Source organism: Periplaneta americana, chromosome 3 (genome assembly GCF_040183065.1).
Source record: "Periplaneta americana isolate PAMFEO1 chromosome 3, P.americana_PAMFEO1_priV1, whole genome shotgun sequence".
NCBI lineage: Eukaryota > Metazoa > Arthropoda > Insecta > Blattodea > Blattidae > Periplaneta > Periplaneta americana.
The window spans coordinates 21,717,573-21,735,406 of NC_091119.1; the positions used below are offsets into that span (position 1 = coordinate 21,717,573).

The 17,834-nt window shown below is 38.1% G+C and overlaps 2 protein-coding genes across 4 annotated transcripts in view; both read left to right on the top strand.

The window, feature by feature from the left end:
* mRpS9 (mitochondrial ribosomal protein S9) overlaps nt 1–17,834 on the top strand; it is a 112,349-nt gene that overhangs the window by 19,273 nt on the left and 75,242 nt on the right. For all 3 annotated transcript variants that reach the window (XM_069820121.1, XM_069820120.1, XM_069820122.1), the window contains exons 8-9: nt 4,177–4,219; nt 6,040–6,155. In XM_069820121.1, the coding sequence (XP_069676222.1) occupies nt 4,177–4,219; nt 6,040–6,155 (159 nt within the window). The remainder of the gene's footprint in view (nt 1–4,176; nt 4,220–6,039; nt 6,156–17,834) is intronic.
* Nucleotides 15,046–17,834, top strand: part of wtrw (water witch) — a 68,928-nt gene continuing 66,139 nt past the window's right edge. Inside the window, exon 1 of the mRNA XM_069820077.1 lies at nt 15,046–15,989. The gene's annotated coding sequence lies outside the window, so the exon portion shown is untranslated. The remainder of the gene's footprint in view (nt 15,990–17,834) is intronic.

Genomic DNA, 17,834 nt, shown 5'->3' on the forward strand with positions numbered 1-17,834 from the left:
GTTCAAACATTTTTAACAAGAGCCAGAACAGGTCACATTGTCACTCAATTGTACCTACACCGATTTCACATTTCTGATAATCCTACTTGTTTGTAGTGTAATAATCATGATGGGTCCACACCTGTGGAGTAACGGTCAGCGCGTCTGGCTGCGAAACCAGGTGGCCCGGGTTCGAATCCCGGTCAGGGCAAGTTACCTGGTTGAGGTTTTTTCCGGGGTTTTCCCTCAACCCAATACGAGCAAATGCTGGGTAACTTTCGGTGCTGGACCCCGGATTCATTTCACCAGCATTATCACCTTCATTTTACTCAGACGCTAAATAACCTGAGATGTTGATAAAGCGTTGTAAAATAACCCAATATAAAAAAAAAATAATAATCATGATGAAGAGTTGGAACACATTCTTCTATACTGTCTATCCTTAAACCACAAAAGAAGTAAATTAAAATCATCAGTACCAGTTGCAGAAGGCACAGCCCTGCAGTATATATTGACTACACCCCACCTCTGGCTACTATAGTCCCGACGCTGTTATTTCCAGTGTGGCTCAGTCTATTTGCTTACGTCTTAGAAAGTGAAGGCTCTATAAAGTCTAGGTAGGTAGTATATCGTTCGCCATTTTTGTTCTTACGTTGCCGAGCTACCATACGAGGAATCTATTTGCCACACCGTTAAACATTATCATGTCGTAGCTCCTATGATAATAAATCAAATGCACTGTAATTCAGCAAATAATTGAGTGGCAAATAACGTCTTCGTGTGCTTTCTGCGAACGCCAATGAAAGAGCTAAAATGGCAGGCAATTATATTAAGTATTTATCGAGCCTTAAGAAATGAATCAGCGAATCACAAGACGCACACGTTTAAATGTAGCCGACCTGCAATGCGATTGGCTGCCGGAAATTAGAGCGACGGGACTATAGCAAAAGGCATCTATAATGAACACCGATCAAAATACCCCTCATTTCTCGTGAAAAACAACAACTGAATAGACCACAGTGGACTATAGTGGACTTTATGTTGTCAGCAAACAGCTGGATACATTAAGAAGATTGATCATTAGGGACACCTGATTTTCGCTAATGATTTTTTCACAGATTTCTGCTAATTGAGTCAGAGAATTAAAATTGTTGTAGGTATTAACGAGACTCCTTCTGTAGACATGTTTTATGATCATGATTGTGTTTAATAAATATTTCACTGACAAATCAGTTTAACCCTCGAGTCTTTTCTGACTCTATACCATTTTTTATTGTTAATATCTACATCCATATACCCCAAAACGTTCCAGTAACATAGATATGGTCTGCCGGGATAGTGTAGTTGGTATAGTGCTGGCCTTCTGTGCTCGAGGTTGCGGGTTCAATCCCGATCCCGATGGTATTTCAGTGTGCTTAAATACGACAGGCTCATGTCATTAGATTTACTGGCATGTAAAAGAACTCCTGCGGGACAAAATTCTGGCACACCGGTGACGCTAATATAACCTTGGCAGTTGTTAACATCATTAAATAAACCATATTTTTTTTGTATGACTTGAGGCTTTCCCGGCGTTTGATGTAGAATAACTCTTCTCGGGTTCTCAGCCAGGTGAGTTGGAGATTTGCTTCCAAGCTTTCGACGGCTAGCTCTGCCATCTTCTTCAGGGAATGAAGTGATGTGGGACCATGTCTAGCCGGTATATATGCAATAGTAGGGCTTTCCGCTGTGGGCCAATCAGGAGCTAGTTCCTAGTTCCGACTGCCAGCCGCATTCTGGTTGGTGGAAGTGGTAGCCATTCAGGAGCTAGTTGCTGGTCCCGACTGTCTGCCGTGTGCTGGTGGTCTAAGTGTATTGATGGCAGGTTTTCATGCTGTACTCAGCTGTAGATCCCCGTCTCTGTTGAAATTATTGCCATCTAGCTGGATTTTGATGGCTTCCTTGATAACCAAGTCCCAGTAGCCTGATGTCTTATCCAAGATGGTGGTGGCGCCGAAATCTAGCTTGTGACCAGTTTCTAGGCTGTGTTGGCTACTGCAGACTTATCGGGGTAATATAATCTTATGCTGCGTTGATGTTCCTTGCAGCATTCCATAATGTTGCGTCCCGTCTGCCCAATGTAGCATTTCCCACACTCACAAGGTATTTTGTAGACATCAGGTGTCCTAAGATCAAGGTCGTCCTTAACTGGTCTCAGCAAGTTCTGGATCTTTGTGGGCAGCTTATGGATGGTGTGGGAAATGCTACATCGGGCAGACGGGATGCATCATTATGGAATGCTGCAAGGAACATCAATGCAGCATAAGACTATATTACCCTGATAAGTCTGCAGTAGCCCAACACAGCCTAGAAACTGGTCACAAGCTAGATTTCGGCGCCACCACCATTTTGGATAAGACATCAGGCTACTGGGACTTGGTTATCAAGGAAGCCATCGAAATCCAGCTAGATGGCAATAATTTCAACAGAGACGGGGGTCTACAGCTGAGTACAGCATGGAAACCTGCCATCAATACGCTCAGACCACCAGCACATGGCAGACAGTCGGGACCAGCAACTAGCTCCTGATTGGCTACCGCTTCCACTAACCAGAATGCTCCTGGTGGTTGGGACTAGGAACTAGCTCCTGATTGGCCCGCAGCAGGAAGCCCTACTATTGCATATATACCGGCTAGACATGGTCCCAAATCACTTCATTCCCTGAAGAAGATGGCAGAGCTAGCCGTCGAAAGCTTGGAAGCAAATCTCCAACTCACCTGGCTGAGAATCCGAGAAGAGTTATTCTACATATTTTTTTTTTTTAACATAGATATGCTATCGTTGGTTAGTTTAGTTTCCTTTACTATTAAAATGATTATTTAATAATTATCAATCAATCAATCAATCAATCTTCTTAATGTATCCAGCTGTTTGCTGACAACATAAAGTCCACTGTAGTCTTTTCAATTTTTGTTTTGTAGTTAGATTTATTTTGCAGTGATAGTGTTTTGTTGTAAGCAAAGTGAACATGTACCTGTAAAAAGTGAATAAATGAAACAAATAAAGCATAAACTGCACATGTAGGCTATGGGTAAAAGGTTGTACAGACCGATTATTTAGTCCTGACAGCTTAGCGACGCAAAAGAGGGAAAGTAATAGGAGGATTGGGGAGAGTTCCGGAGTAGAGATAAGGGCGAGTGGTCGGTAAACGAATGCAGTACAGCTTAATTGTACTGGAACCATACAGCTCTACTGCATGCATGACATCCGATCGCTCCGAAGGCAAGCGAGTGAATAATCCAAACACTCCTTGGCGTAACTAAATGGACTCTCCTGACTCAGGCACATATCGCTGGCGACTGTCAGGACTAAATCATACTGTAGGTTCATAAGTAATTATTCATAGTAATCAAGATGTATAATCATTTATATTTGTAAAGTTAGCTTCTTCTTCTTTCTACTACAGTGGGTGATGAGACTAAATTAAAATTAATTAATTATTTAATTAATTGTCTAAACATAATTAACACTTGCTGCAATAACAATTTCGTTTTTGTGCTTTATATCAAGGAAACTGAATGTGTTCTCTGATAAAAAATAATAATAATCCGTGGCGCTACAGCCCATGAAGGGCCAAGACCTACCAGCCGGCTGCTGGCCTCACGCCCACATGCCGAAGCAGAGGTGGACGATCATCCAACCAGAATGGAGGTATCGTGTGGTTAGCACGATGAGCCCCCCAGCCGTTATAGCTCTGATAAAAAGTATAAAAATAAAATTACAGATACAGACTAAATAGTCTGCCATTAAACTAATTTAATTAATGAATTAATTTATTCATTGTTTAAACATAGTAAATAACTCTACGTGCAATAAAAATTTTGAATTTGCTTATATATAAAAATGTATTAAGCTATAAAATATCCTAATTATTTACAACACATATTCTTGAGGTCAAAAAAGATCCCAGATAAGTAGCATGAAATTCTAGAACAGCTAATTTGCGAGGGTTAAAACGGGAGAAAAGTGTAAGTTCACGTCTTTAACCTTCTATGTGCATAGAAAACCCAAATCTATTATTAAGTTTGGGTGAAGGAAAGCCACTATTTAGGGAAAATTTCTGTTAAATTATTATCATCATCATCATCATCATCATCATCATCATCATCATGGCACAATTACTCTGATTTCATTTTTTGATGTTTTATTTATTTACAGCCTCAGTACGATGCTGATGGAAGAGCTTACGTGACAACTAAAGGTGAGTTTCTTTCTTTCCCTTTCTTCTAGTTATACATCTCCAGCTCTGATTTTTAGGCCCAGAGAGAGATAGAGAGAGAGCGAGGGGGAGGGAGGGAGAAGAAGGGGGAGAGAGAGCGAGGGAGGATAAAAGGACATGTTTTGATGATATAGTTTTAAACACTTTTTTTATTAACAGAGAAATAAATGATACACATAACAGAGAATTCTGTTGGCTTAAAAATCAGTATCATCATATAGTTTTATACATTGTGAAAGAGTGATGGAACGGAGAAAAATTCTCTCCGGTGCCGGGATTTGAACCCGAGTTTTCAGCTCTACGTGCTGATGCTTTATCCACTAAGCCACGCCGTTCCATCACTCTTTCATCATGTGATGACGCAGAATATCTGCATGGAAATATCATATGTACTTTGGTACATCAAAATATATATGATATGCGTAATAAATTACTTTGTGATTTAAATGGCGCCCATACCGTTGGATCCAGGCCAATCAGTCACTCATCTGAGTGCACCTCAACACATGTATGGACTTCGGTCCTGCGTTCATAGACATCTATGACGTAGTGCAGAGGGCGGCCACAAGAGGGAACCCAAGAGATGGAGCTTAATCTGAGACGATTCTAAACGGTGTCGGGATTGTATCCGGCGTGGCTTAGTGGATAAAGCATCAGCACATAGAGCTGAAAACCCGGGTTCAAATCCTGGCGCCGGAGAGAATTTTTCTCCGTTCCATCACTCTTTCATCATGTGATGACGCAGAATATATGCATGGAAATATCATATGTACTTCGGTACATCAAAATATATATGATATGCGTAATAAATCACTTTGTGATTTAAATGGCGCCCATACCGTCGGATCCCGGCCAATCAGTCACTCATCTGAGTGCACCTCAACACATGTATGGACTTCGGTCCTGCGTTCATAGACATCTATGACGTAGTGCAGAGGGCGGCCACAAGAGGGAACCCAAGAGATGGAGCTTAATCTGAGACGATTCTAAACGGCGTCGGGATTGTATCCGGCGTGGCTTAGTGGATAAAGCATCAGCACATAGAGCTGAAAACCCGGGTTCAAATCCTGGCGCCGGAGAGAATTTTTCTCCATTCCATCACTCTTTCATCATGTGATGACGCAGAATATCTGCATGGAAATATCATATGTACTTCGGTACATCAAAATATATATGATATGCGTAATAAATCACTTTGTGATTTAAGACGGCGCCCATACCGTCGGATCCCGGCCAATCAGTCACTCATCTGAGTGCACCTCAACACATGTATGGACTTCGGTCCTGCGTTCATAGACATCTATGACGTAGTGCAGAGGGCGGCCACAAGAGGGAACCCAAGAGATGGAGCTTAATCTGAGACGATTCTAAACGGCGTCGGGATTGTATCCGGCGTGGCTTAGTGGATAAAGCATCAGCACGTAGAGCTGAAAACCCGGGTTCAAATCCCGGCGCCGGAGAGAATTTTTCCTCCGTTCCATCACTCTTTCATCATGTGATGACGCAGAATATCTGCATGGAAATATCATATGTACTTCGGTACATCAAAATATATAAAATATATATTTATACATTGTGTTTAAAACGTTTTAATCAACGGATATGAGAATCTGAGATCTAATGACAAATATGGTGACTTCTGAATAACTGAGGATGATTGAAATAAATATGAAAAAGAAAGTTTATCATTTCCAATTTCCCAAAATTCCTTCATCATTTGACATTTATTTTTTGTCAGTGAAGTACACAATCATATTGGTTATTGGGTGTTTAATGTACATGAAAACAAATAAAAATTTCAGAATGTCCCAGAAAATCTGCCCGTGCTGATGTTACAGTCAGATCACCAGGGACTGGCAAGATCACTATCAACGGCCAACCCCTGGAATATTTTGAAAACATTCAAGACAGAGAGCAGGTAAGATTGGATACTTCCATTCTGCTCTTTTGTTTCATTCGTAAATATTTTATGGAATTGATAAACTGGCAATTAATCATGATTATAGAGAAGTGAGAAATAGATGGTTTTATTTATTGATGATTTTATATTGTAATATACTAGTTATGCGTAACATTGATATGAAGATTGTGCAAAGGTTTGCTAATTAACATTAGTAAACTAAACGTAATTATGATCAAATTTAACTTAGGATTTATTCATCAGTAAGAATATGCATGTGTTGCTTTCAAATTTCTTTTGACTACAATATACAGTATGTATGCCATCTTTCGTACAATTGTTGAAAGATGGAAATATTATATTTTATACATTCACCCAAATATCAGTGTTTCTAGATATCTAAAATCACCATGAACAGTATATAAATGCTATACATTTTTCAGAAAATTATCTGAATAGCTGGCAGGCTATATAGGATTTCATTTTTATAGTAATTTAAGAATGGTACATAGATGAACATAGCTTTATTTGAAGAACTGATTCAATTGGAGAGACTTTATAGAACATTTTATCTTCAGTTTTGAATTGTCGAAAATGCTCTCCTATCCTCTTCATGTAGGCTATAAAATTAAAATAAATATGTTTTTTACTTAATGCATTATTTTTTGTTTTTGAGTTAATTCTTCTGTTAAAAATTAAAATCGAAGTACTAATAAAAAGAAAAATTTCACGTCTCTAAAGATATATAATACCACTGAAGTTATTCAGTTACCTTTATTGCAATTTTAAATTGTACTACATTCATTCAGTACATGACAGTTAAGCGGCCATACTTGGAACTACAATTCTTTGTTGCCAATTTGGGCACCACGCGATAGCAGATGTGAGCTACAAGCTGATATTAGATAGCTGACGTTAAAACATTCATTGAAAATTGACGCGGTGTCAAAAAGTACAAAAATCGACAGAGAAGAAACACGAAACGTATTTATTTTTTTGGGTTATTTTACGACGCTGTATCAACATCTAAGTTATTTAGCATCTGAATGAAATGAAGGTGATAATGCTGGTGAAATGAGTCCAGGGTCCAGCACCGAAAGTTACCCAGCATTTGCTCATATTGGGTTGAGGGAAAACTCCGGAAAAAACCTCAACCAGATAACTTTCCCCGACCGGGATTCGAACCCGGGCCACCTGGTTTCGCGGCCAGATGCGCTGACGAAACGTATTAATAGCTGACATTATGTGCACAACAAATGACTCCAAGAGAGCTATTGAGCATTCACCATGTGGGAACTGTTTCTTTGGCAACCCAATTGTTGTTACCATAGCAACAAGCCTTTAATGCTACGTAATATTCATTTGTTTTTCCAATTGCAGCGCTAAAGTCATGTCCCATCTTTAGAAAAAACAAATATAAGCCTGGATAAAGTGTACTGCCATTTTCTTACAAATATTAGGTAATCGATCTAACCTTCACATATTACACTTATATGTACAATGAATAATGAATTGTCATGTTAATTGTGAATAATTGCCAATTTGTCATTACCTATTACACTACTGCTATAACATAAGATCAGTATCTCATTGTTTGAGCTTGATTTGCTGTGTATGTAAATTGAAGTAAGTGTCAGTAGGTACAGCTTCAGATATTAATTTATTTATCGTTTTTTATCCATCTATCGAATTTTTAACACAGATTTTCTTTCTAAGAAGTACACTGATGAAACGGAATAATAAATTTATTTATCCCATTCAAAATGTTGCAGTTTGGTAACATTGCACACTCGAGTATGTCTTTCAGAATCTGATCTTATGTTATTAAAAACTATGAAATAGTATTGTCGAATATAAGAAATGAATTCGAGTAGTATATTTAATAATGTCGTATTGTAACAGAAATTTGTCCAGTTTTTCTGCTGGTGATACGGAATTGAGAACTGCATACTTCTAATATCCACGTGAATGACAGAATTTTTATTTTCCACTCGTTCTGTAAAGAACTTCTTTAATCGGTTAATATTGACGATTACATTTTCCGTTGTTATGCTCGTGAATCAAGTTCTGTGTAGGTCACGCAATTAAGAGACTAAGTTGCGCATATTCCATTTCAAGCAGAAACAGATTTTCTTTCTGCTATCAATTCCAGAACAGCTACGAGAACAATTTAGTTTCTTTATAAAATTTGTGATGGTTTCTTTTCTTGGAGTTAAAGCATCTAGAGTTTGACGGTAACCACTCGTCTTGGCATTCTGCCTTGTTAAACACAATGCATGGGAATTCTACTCTTTGTATTAAATGCACCAGTATAACCTGTATGGGAATAATATATACATTTGTGACTACTGCTACCGCTACTACAACCAGTGGCGATTTCTCTTAAGGAGCACAGGAGCAGTGCACCACCTCTTCAAGTAAAACATGTTTTTAAATTTATATCAATGAGCTGCAGTAGACTATGTGAGCGACATAATTCTTTATTATAATACTATGTAAAAATAAACTGCATGTGTACTGGTCTTGTTGACGCCTGGGACTTACGTTTACCGCTCAACACTTGCGGCACACTGTTCCATTCGAGCATGCGCATAATACTGTTTCACTGGCAGCTTTGGAGCATGGTAGGGAGGCAGTACAGTGTGCGTAGGAGGGGTTAGGAGCACTTTCAGATGTGTTCTCAAGCTCGTTCCATCATAAATGTTACAATGAATAGTGTGCAAAATCTTATAAATGTGTAATTTTCTATAAGACCTTTACACGAAAAGATCAAAATAAAGAAGATGGGTAGACCTACACATGAATTAAAATTATAAGTGACGAAGAACAGTAATAGAGAAGTGACAAGAAAATTCAACATTCGGACTTAACGAAAAATGCAATATGCGGCTGCAATATAAAAGATGCTGTATTTTGTTTTCCTTGTCTGTTGTTCGACGGCGAACATTTACTGACGAAAATAAGTACGCTTTATGAATTTTATTAATTTTTCTGTTTGAATTTAGGACTGTGCGTAGTAACTAAATAATTTTGATTATCGTTCTGCAGGTATGATTGATTTGAATCACATGAATGAAAAAATTAAAAAACACGATTCTTCAGCTGCACACATCAACACTAATGTTAAAGTAGCAGTATTGGATCAAACAAACATACAGACACAATTGGATTTAATATTGGATTGTTGAACTTCACAATGATAAAGTTACCAAGAACAGATATGTGCGTGCGGTTTTGTGGAGCTTTTGAGTTGGCTTTAAGAGGTCACGATGACAGAAACTCATCTTTAAACGCTAGTATTTTTCTTGGCCTCATCAATTTTAGTTCTGAATTAGACGCACTCTTAAGGAACATTTGGAAAGAGGAACAGTGTTTAAGAGCACATCAAACACTATATAGAACGAAATCCTTCAAGCCATTTTGATGTATGCCATGATGAGATTTCAAAGAAATAAAGAAAGCTGCTGACTTTTTTAGCAGTTAAGGCTGATGAGACGACACACGTATCGAATGCTTGTGAACGTGTGAACTGTGTTATAAAACACAATATAGCGAAAACAATATTATTTACGGTGTGCTGCAATAGAAATTGAACACTTTACTTTGCTATTACTGGACCTACATAGGAAACTGATTAACTGCAATTACTTGACTAACAAAATTATGTAAATCTATACCTACGTAACATATGTAATAGTTATGTTGTAGTATAGTTAGTACCTATAATAATAATAATAATAATAATAATAATAATAATAATAATAATAATAATAATAATAATAATAAATATTTGTGCACCACCAGGATTATTTATCACCACACGCCACTGACTACAACTACTAATACATTTATTTTCATTAATATCTTTGAAAAATATTGGAGTGCTGGAGGTCAAATGACTTTATTGTCAAATGCCTGGCATTAGAAAACAACAACATTTATTTCATATTTATATAAATACTATAAAGCAAAGATGACAGGTTTGTACTTTGGTGAAATATTGGCATTGATTGTATCTGTGTTTCTCAAAATTGTTGAACTGCAGGTCAGTATACTTACACTTTTCTTAAATGCATGAACTTCACTAGTCAAATTGGGTCTGTCGTAAGACAGTATTATTGGGACATACAGGGTATAAGGGGTATAAGTGCCATTATTTTAACTTATGATTGTTTATGTCATAAGGAACATACAAGAGTATGAAGATAAAGCTCAGAGAGTCTCAAGATCAAATTACAAGTGCGCTCGGAAAATTAGTATGTTTAATGTTTTCTCAACAGACAGAAACAAAAATCACATTTCTACTCCCAGTGGTTCCAATTTTATGGATTAATACAGAAAAACTCCTATAAGACGCTGTCCAAGGGACTGCATGTAAACCGCATTTTATCCAGGATCGCGTATTAGGCGGGTATACTAATTTTGACTTATATACAGTATCTATTAGCATTTTTCTTTATTGAAATACGTGATTCATGGAAGGTAATACAGGATTACTCCATTATGTAATTACTGTACATTTACAATATGTACTGTACTTAATTTTTTTTAAAAAAGTCATTTACAGTTGTTTGCCGAATGCATGTTCTCAAAGTCATCATGTTTACCACATTTTACTTTCCTGCGCTTCCATCCTCATGACGTCGCAGCTGCAGGGATTGAGTCGCGATTTTTTATTATCATCCTTACTGTCAATGATGGAATTCCTAATGAATCAGAGAATTGTTTCTGATTAAGAACTGTTCTCATCGTACTTTCGTAAGATTTTCAATTTTTCCGACACAGAAAGCGCTTTTCATATAACACTCATTGTAATCGCACTCACATGCACTTCAAGGCACTAAAAAACAACAAACTGACCAGCAAAAATTTCCATTGAATGGCTAAAATGTTTCATTGCTGAAAATTACATCGAAAATATTCCACAAAAACAGCGTATTATGCGGGACTTGAGCGCAACAAACGGGGTATTTTATAAAGGCGTTTTTTTTGGCCTAGACCGACCAGCCGGCTGCTGGCCTCACGCCCACATGCCGAAGCAGAGGTGGACGATCATCCAACCAGAATGGAGGTATCGTGTGGTTAGCATAATGATCCCCCCAGCCGTTTCATGAGAAAATTTCTTCCCCCATGAGGGCTCGAACCAGCGCGCATTCCGTAACGCGAGTCCTAGGCAGAATGCCTTAGACCACGATGCGACGGCGCGGGACTTATAAAGGCGTTATATATATATGAAATGTGCAGGCATATATAATAACCGTTATTTTTGCAAGAATATGCTTTGACAGTATGAACATAATGCTATTTAGGGCCATGTCAATGCATTTGTACAGAAAATTACTATTTCAAATTAAGTCTCTCATTCAATTTATTTTATCACACTGTGTCTTTGTGTTATTCGACAACTTTATTAACCCTAATAAAAGTAAAACTATTACAAAAACTGATATAAACTCAGCGAGTATGATTATTTACGTCTGACTCAAACAATTTTTCTATATTTTGTGATTTTTATTTTCATTCGATGCAATCTGATTATTATTATTATTATTATTATTATTATTATTATTATTATTATTATTATTATTATTATTATTATTATTAAGCCTTCTGAAGTTCACTATCAAACCAATCCCAGGTAAAGGGTCGCGGTCCACAGTTTTAAAACTACTGCCCCTGAGAGACAGAGACGGAGAGTGTAGTTCTGACAACGTCGCTCTCGCATGTTACTGGCGCTCGCGAAACATCAGGAGGTTTGAGCGCGACTCTAATCGAACACGTGTGACACCCAAACAATTTAAATCTTAAACTTTGATACGTCATTTCTAAGTAATTTTTTATATACTGTAGACCCGGGTTCGATCTCCAGTGTACCACCGATTTATAACTTGTGTTGGGCAAGTCCATGGCCAGGTAACACACAGGTTTTCTCGGGGAGCTCCGGTTTTCCTGTGGCATCCGAACAAATCTCCATCATCATCTCACCTCATCTCGGGTGTAACGTAGATCAACCTCCTATGGAGCACCCTGGACAACGACTCGTGGGTAAATTAGTCTACATAACTGGCTTTGAAGATTAATTCATATAATTTAAGTTATAGTGTGCTTTTTCCTATAAAACTTTTAATATACAATCACTCAGTTACTTCTGGATCTTTCAGAGTTCCAGAAACATCGTATTCTGGAAAAATCCATTTCTAATAAGGGAACACTAAGACCCGTAACACACTTGCAGAGTTTTCGCCAGCGAGAAATGTGTTGCGAGAAAATTAAAAAATTGATAACATGGATTCAAATGGACGTCCACACACTGGAAGAGATTCTCGCTCGAGGCAAAAATCTCGCCCGAGTTTCTCGCTGGAATCGGTAGCTCAGCGAATTTTCTTGACACATTTATCAAAGATGTTTGACATTTATACTCTTTATGACGATTGAATGTAGAAAAAAATATCACAGGTGGCGATGAATTGTATTGTTTTTATTTGAAAATGAGGAAATATGGCTGATAATTGCAGTAAGAAACTTATCGAACTTGTACGATGTCACCCGTAGGCCTGTTTATATGATACACGGGATGAAAACTATAAAAACACGAAACTTAAAGAAGAAATCTGGAGACAAATATGAGATTATCTGAAAATAATTAGGGCTATATTATATTTTGATGAGAGTATTGATTAAACATTTGAAATAATGTATCTGTATGTCTTAACAGTTTACGTAATTTTAATCAGAGCATAGCAAAAAATCCTCTATCATATGAATGGCAAAAAAAAAAAAAACTGTGGTCCATTGAACCTGAAATAACGCCTAAACGTATCATCATTCAAATCGAAACCAGTGTCCAAAACTCGCCCTTATTTTCGTAAGATACAATGTCATTTTAAGATATTTCTGGCTTTAATTTTAGGCCTACTTCTTCTTTTCATGAACAAAATATGTTCATGTAACTCCAGTTCGTGATCATCTGAATACTCAGATTCAACAAAGCGTTCGTACGTAATTTGTAAAGTAATATACTTACAGGTTATATATTTAAGTATGGCAATATACGTAAATACATAACCTATAATATTTCCCCAACGAGTGATTACTATAATCAGAAAAATGCTTTCTGCATGAAGGCAGTGCATAATGATCATAGCGAGGTGTGATCTGTGATAACGAGAACTCGCCAAGTGTGTGGAGGAAGGCTCTTCGCCTCTTTCTTTCAACACATTTCTCGCTAGCGAAAAACTTCAAGTGTGTAACGGGCCTTACTGGCGCTTGCGAAACATCAGGAGGTTTGAACGCGACTGTAATCGAACACGTGTGACATCCAAACAATTTAAATATTAAGCTTTGATACGTCATTTCTAAGTAATTTTTTATATACTGTAGACCCGGGTTCGATCTCCAGTGTACGACCGATTTATAACTTGTGTTGGGCAAGTCCGTGGTCCAGGTAACACAGAGGTTTTCTCAGGGAGCTACGGTTTTCCTGTGGCATCCGAACAAATCTCCATCATCATCTTACCTCATCTCGGGCGTAACGTAGATCAACCTCCTATGGACAACGACTCGTGGGTAAATTGGTCTACATAACTGGCTTGAAGATTGATTCGTATAATTAAGTTACAGTGTGTTTTTACTGTAAAACTCTTAATATACAATCACTCAAGTAACTTATGTGATTGTTTAAAAGAAGTAACACAAATTCTTTCCATACGTCTGGAACGTCTAGCTAAATACCCATTTGATTCCTTACACATAACTTACGCCAAAATTACCTTTTACACCAGTTGTAACTAGAGGCGAGAATTCCATGGAAATCCATATTTTTATAGGAACATAGGACATAGCTCAAACTTAGTACTTAAGTTATCCATTTCATTACTTTCCCGTCCCAAATATGTGTACTTTTTCCGTGCATATTTGCATGTTTTGGCCTTTTTTGGAATAAAGCATGCATAATGCATATTTAAGCAATTTTTAGCTTAATCGTGCATATAATATACATTATACTGGGTGTTCAGTTCAAAATGTGTCATGGCTCGCTGTATGCCGTCACGTGGCTAGTCGATGAGCCTAGAGAATTCAATCTTCCTACACTTCCGCAGAGGTGTATTACTTATCAGCCAGAGAAGTTGCCTACCAAGTACGGCGTTCATTCAGAAGAGTACTTACCGATACGTACGGTAACGCCGCCGGTAGTGGCAGGAATGTGAACTGTTTCGAAACATGTACTGAGGTGAGTTTTTTCTTACTGTCGGGATATGGGGAGAGGGTTAAGACGATTACTTACGTATTTGTTGACATTAACTTCGACAGTCAACATGGACACGGAGCATTTGATTTGTATTGTGGAATGTTGCCGTACGCAACCGATGACAACAAATACCCTGCGTACGACTTGGCCGCACAAAACACAGATCGAAAGAGGTTATGGTAGCACACAGACAGTACAGACCGCCATCTGTTGCTACGACGTTCAAGTTATACCGTACACGTTCTCAAGTTCAGATTGAACGCCTTGATTAATAGGCAACTTCTCTGACACAAAAGCTGAAACTCGCTTCAAATTGCTGACTCATTAACAGTGACGTCATGACACACTTTGAAATGAACACCCAGTATTCAGTTTAAATGCATGTTTTAATGGTTTTGAGTGTATACTTCAGTTTCTCAATTTTTATGTTCCTTATTTTAGCTTAAAGAATCAGGATTGAAAAGGGAAAAGAAAAAGAAAATAACAGAAAAAGGTTCATTCAAGTTTGTACCCACAACTTTTTGTGATGTAGAGAGGTCATTCTGTGTCTACAAAAACATATTGACTGACAAGCGCAGGAATCTCACAGAAAACAATGTAGAAATGTTGTTAGTTGTTAAATTGTGAAGAAGAAAAAAAAAAGATGAAGTGAAATAAGAAATTTTGAACAAAAATGAATGTATTTTTCGCTTGATCGTGCATATAATTTCATAGTTTGATAGCGCATGAATACATGCATATTTTGGATTGTATGGTGCATGACATTCTCGTCTCTAGTTATAACACTGATAACCAGCTTACAGTCCTATTTGAGTATCGTACAAAGGCATTTGCGTTGGCTGTTACATGATTATGTAATTCTTAATTTAAAGAAAGAAAAAAAAAACTTCGATTCCTATACATGCATTCAAGTTTCTTTTCTAACCGATACTATCAATTCTACGACAATTTCTACCGTATAATATCCGATTTTCGTATTCTACCAAAACTACCGGACCAGTTAACTGTTCTAATATTGTAACTAAATTATTTCGTATTGGTAGCTTCTTGCACGTATGTCACAGGATTCCCGGCTTTAGAAACGTGTTTAAACGTGACGTCGTTGATGCGTCATTCATTACCTGACATCTGTCCATTCGTTCCGATTTTTGCCGCTTTCTTTCTGCGTACATACCTACACCAGAAAGAAATTTTACTGCAGTCTTCAGCTCATAAAAACTATAACACGCACAAAACTGAAGTGAATGAACTGGTGCGGGTCGTCATACTGGTACAAAGAGGAATTCCCATGCAGATTGGAAGGGGTTCCGTTTCAGATGGAGGGAATGTCTTGAATAATAGCGTTGCTGCTGACTCAGGCATCACTGCTAGAGAGAAACAGTTCCGCGAGCGTATGAACTGCTTCTTTGTGCGCTTTAATTTCGAGAGAGATTGTTACGTGCCATGCGGAAGCCAGGCCTACTCAGCCTTGTAACCTTACTGACCGAGAAAACGCTTGAATCGGCAGTGGTCAGCGAACATTGAAGAAGGAATCTTGTTTACCATTTCCGTTCATGCAGCATTTCCAGTCAAGAACATCTGCCGAAGTTGTAAGAGAAAAAGAGGTAAGTGGATGAAGGTTTACTTCCTTTTTCATTCTGTTTTCAGGATTTTGGTACATGGACATTGACTTCTAGCATGTTATGAGCAATTCATGAATGTGTTTGTTGGTAGTGTTGGTGTGATCAGATTTTTTGTATTCGACAGATAATGGAGAAAAAATGGGAGTATAAGGGTACAGTACATCAGTTATTCATAGATTTCAAAAAGGCATATGACTCGGTTAAGAGGGAAGTATATGATATTCTCATGGAATTTGGTATTCCCAAGAAACTAGTTCGATTAATTAAAATGTGTCTCAGTGAAACATACAGCAGAGTCCGTATAGGTCAGTTTCTATCTGATCTTTTTCCAATTCACTGCGGCCTAAAGCAGGGAGATGCACTGTTACCTTTACTTTTTAACTTCGCTCTAGAATATGCCATTAGGAAAGTTCAGGATAACAGGCAGGGTTTGGAATTGAACGGGTTACATCAGCTTCTTGTCTATGCAGATGACGTGAATATGTTAGGAGAAAATACACAAACGGTTAGGGAAAACACGGGAATTTTACTTGAAGCAAGTAAAGCGATCGGTTTGGAAGTAAATCCCGAAAAGACAAAGTATATGATTATGTCCCGTGACCAGAATATTGTACGAAATGGAAATATAAAAATTGGAGATTTATCCTTCGAAGAGGTGGAAAAATTCAAATATCTTGGAGCAACAGTAACAAATATAAATGACACTCGGGAGGAAATTAAACGCAGAATAAATATGGGAAATGCGTGTTGTTATTCGGTTGAGAAGCTCTTATCATCCAGTCTGCTGTCCAAAAATCTGAAAGTTAGAATTTATAAAACAGTTATATTACCGGTTCTTCTGTATGGTTGTGAAACTTGGACTCTCACTCTGAGAGAGGAACATAGGTTAAGGGTGTTTGAGAATAAGGTGCTTAGGAAAATATTGGGGCTAAGCGGGATGAGGTTACAGGACAATGGAGGAAGTTACACAACACAGAACTGCACGCATTGTATTCTTCACCTAACATAATTAGGAACTTAAAATGCAGACGTCTGAGATGGGACATGTACCACGTATGGGCGAATCCAGAAATGCACATAGAGTGTTAGTTGGGAGACCGGAGGGAAAAAGATCTTTAGGGAGGCCGAGACGTAGATGGGAGGATAATATTAAAATGGATTTGAGGGAGGTGGGGTATGATGATAGAGACTGGATTAATCTTGCACAGGATAGGGACCGATGGCGGGCTTATGTGAGGGCGGCAATGAATCTTCGGGTTCCTTAAAGCCATTTGTAAGTAAGTAAGTTGGTGCATTTCTAAACAAAAAAGTGCCCTGGCCCTGGAATTTCAGTAGAACCGGTAGCAGTTTTCGTCGTCGTCGTCATCATCATCATCATATTTTCCGCAGGAATACTTACGGAATGTCAGACGAAAATACATAGGTTCGAATCTTTATGTCTGCGGAGTAGACCTCATTATGAAATTGTTTAAATATGAATACAATAGGACTTCTTATAGTGTAAAATTTGGCGATAATGTGAATATCACAAAAGTGCCTTGGTGCCGCCCGGCCTCGAAAAATAGTACCTTGACGCCACCAGGTCTGAAATACCACCCCTGCGTTTGATATAGTGACACTGTTTTGTTACGCTGCGGGATTTTCATTTGCCGCGTTGCCCGCCGCTAGGAGCTTATCTGCGGTCTAGCGGCCACCCAATCTGCCGGCACTGAAATATTAGGCCCGTTACACACTTGAAGAGTTTTCGCTAGCGAGAAATGTGTTGCGAGAAAGAGGCGAAGAGCCTTCCTCCACACACTTGGCGAGTTATCGCTATCACAGATCACA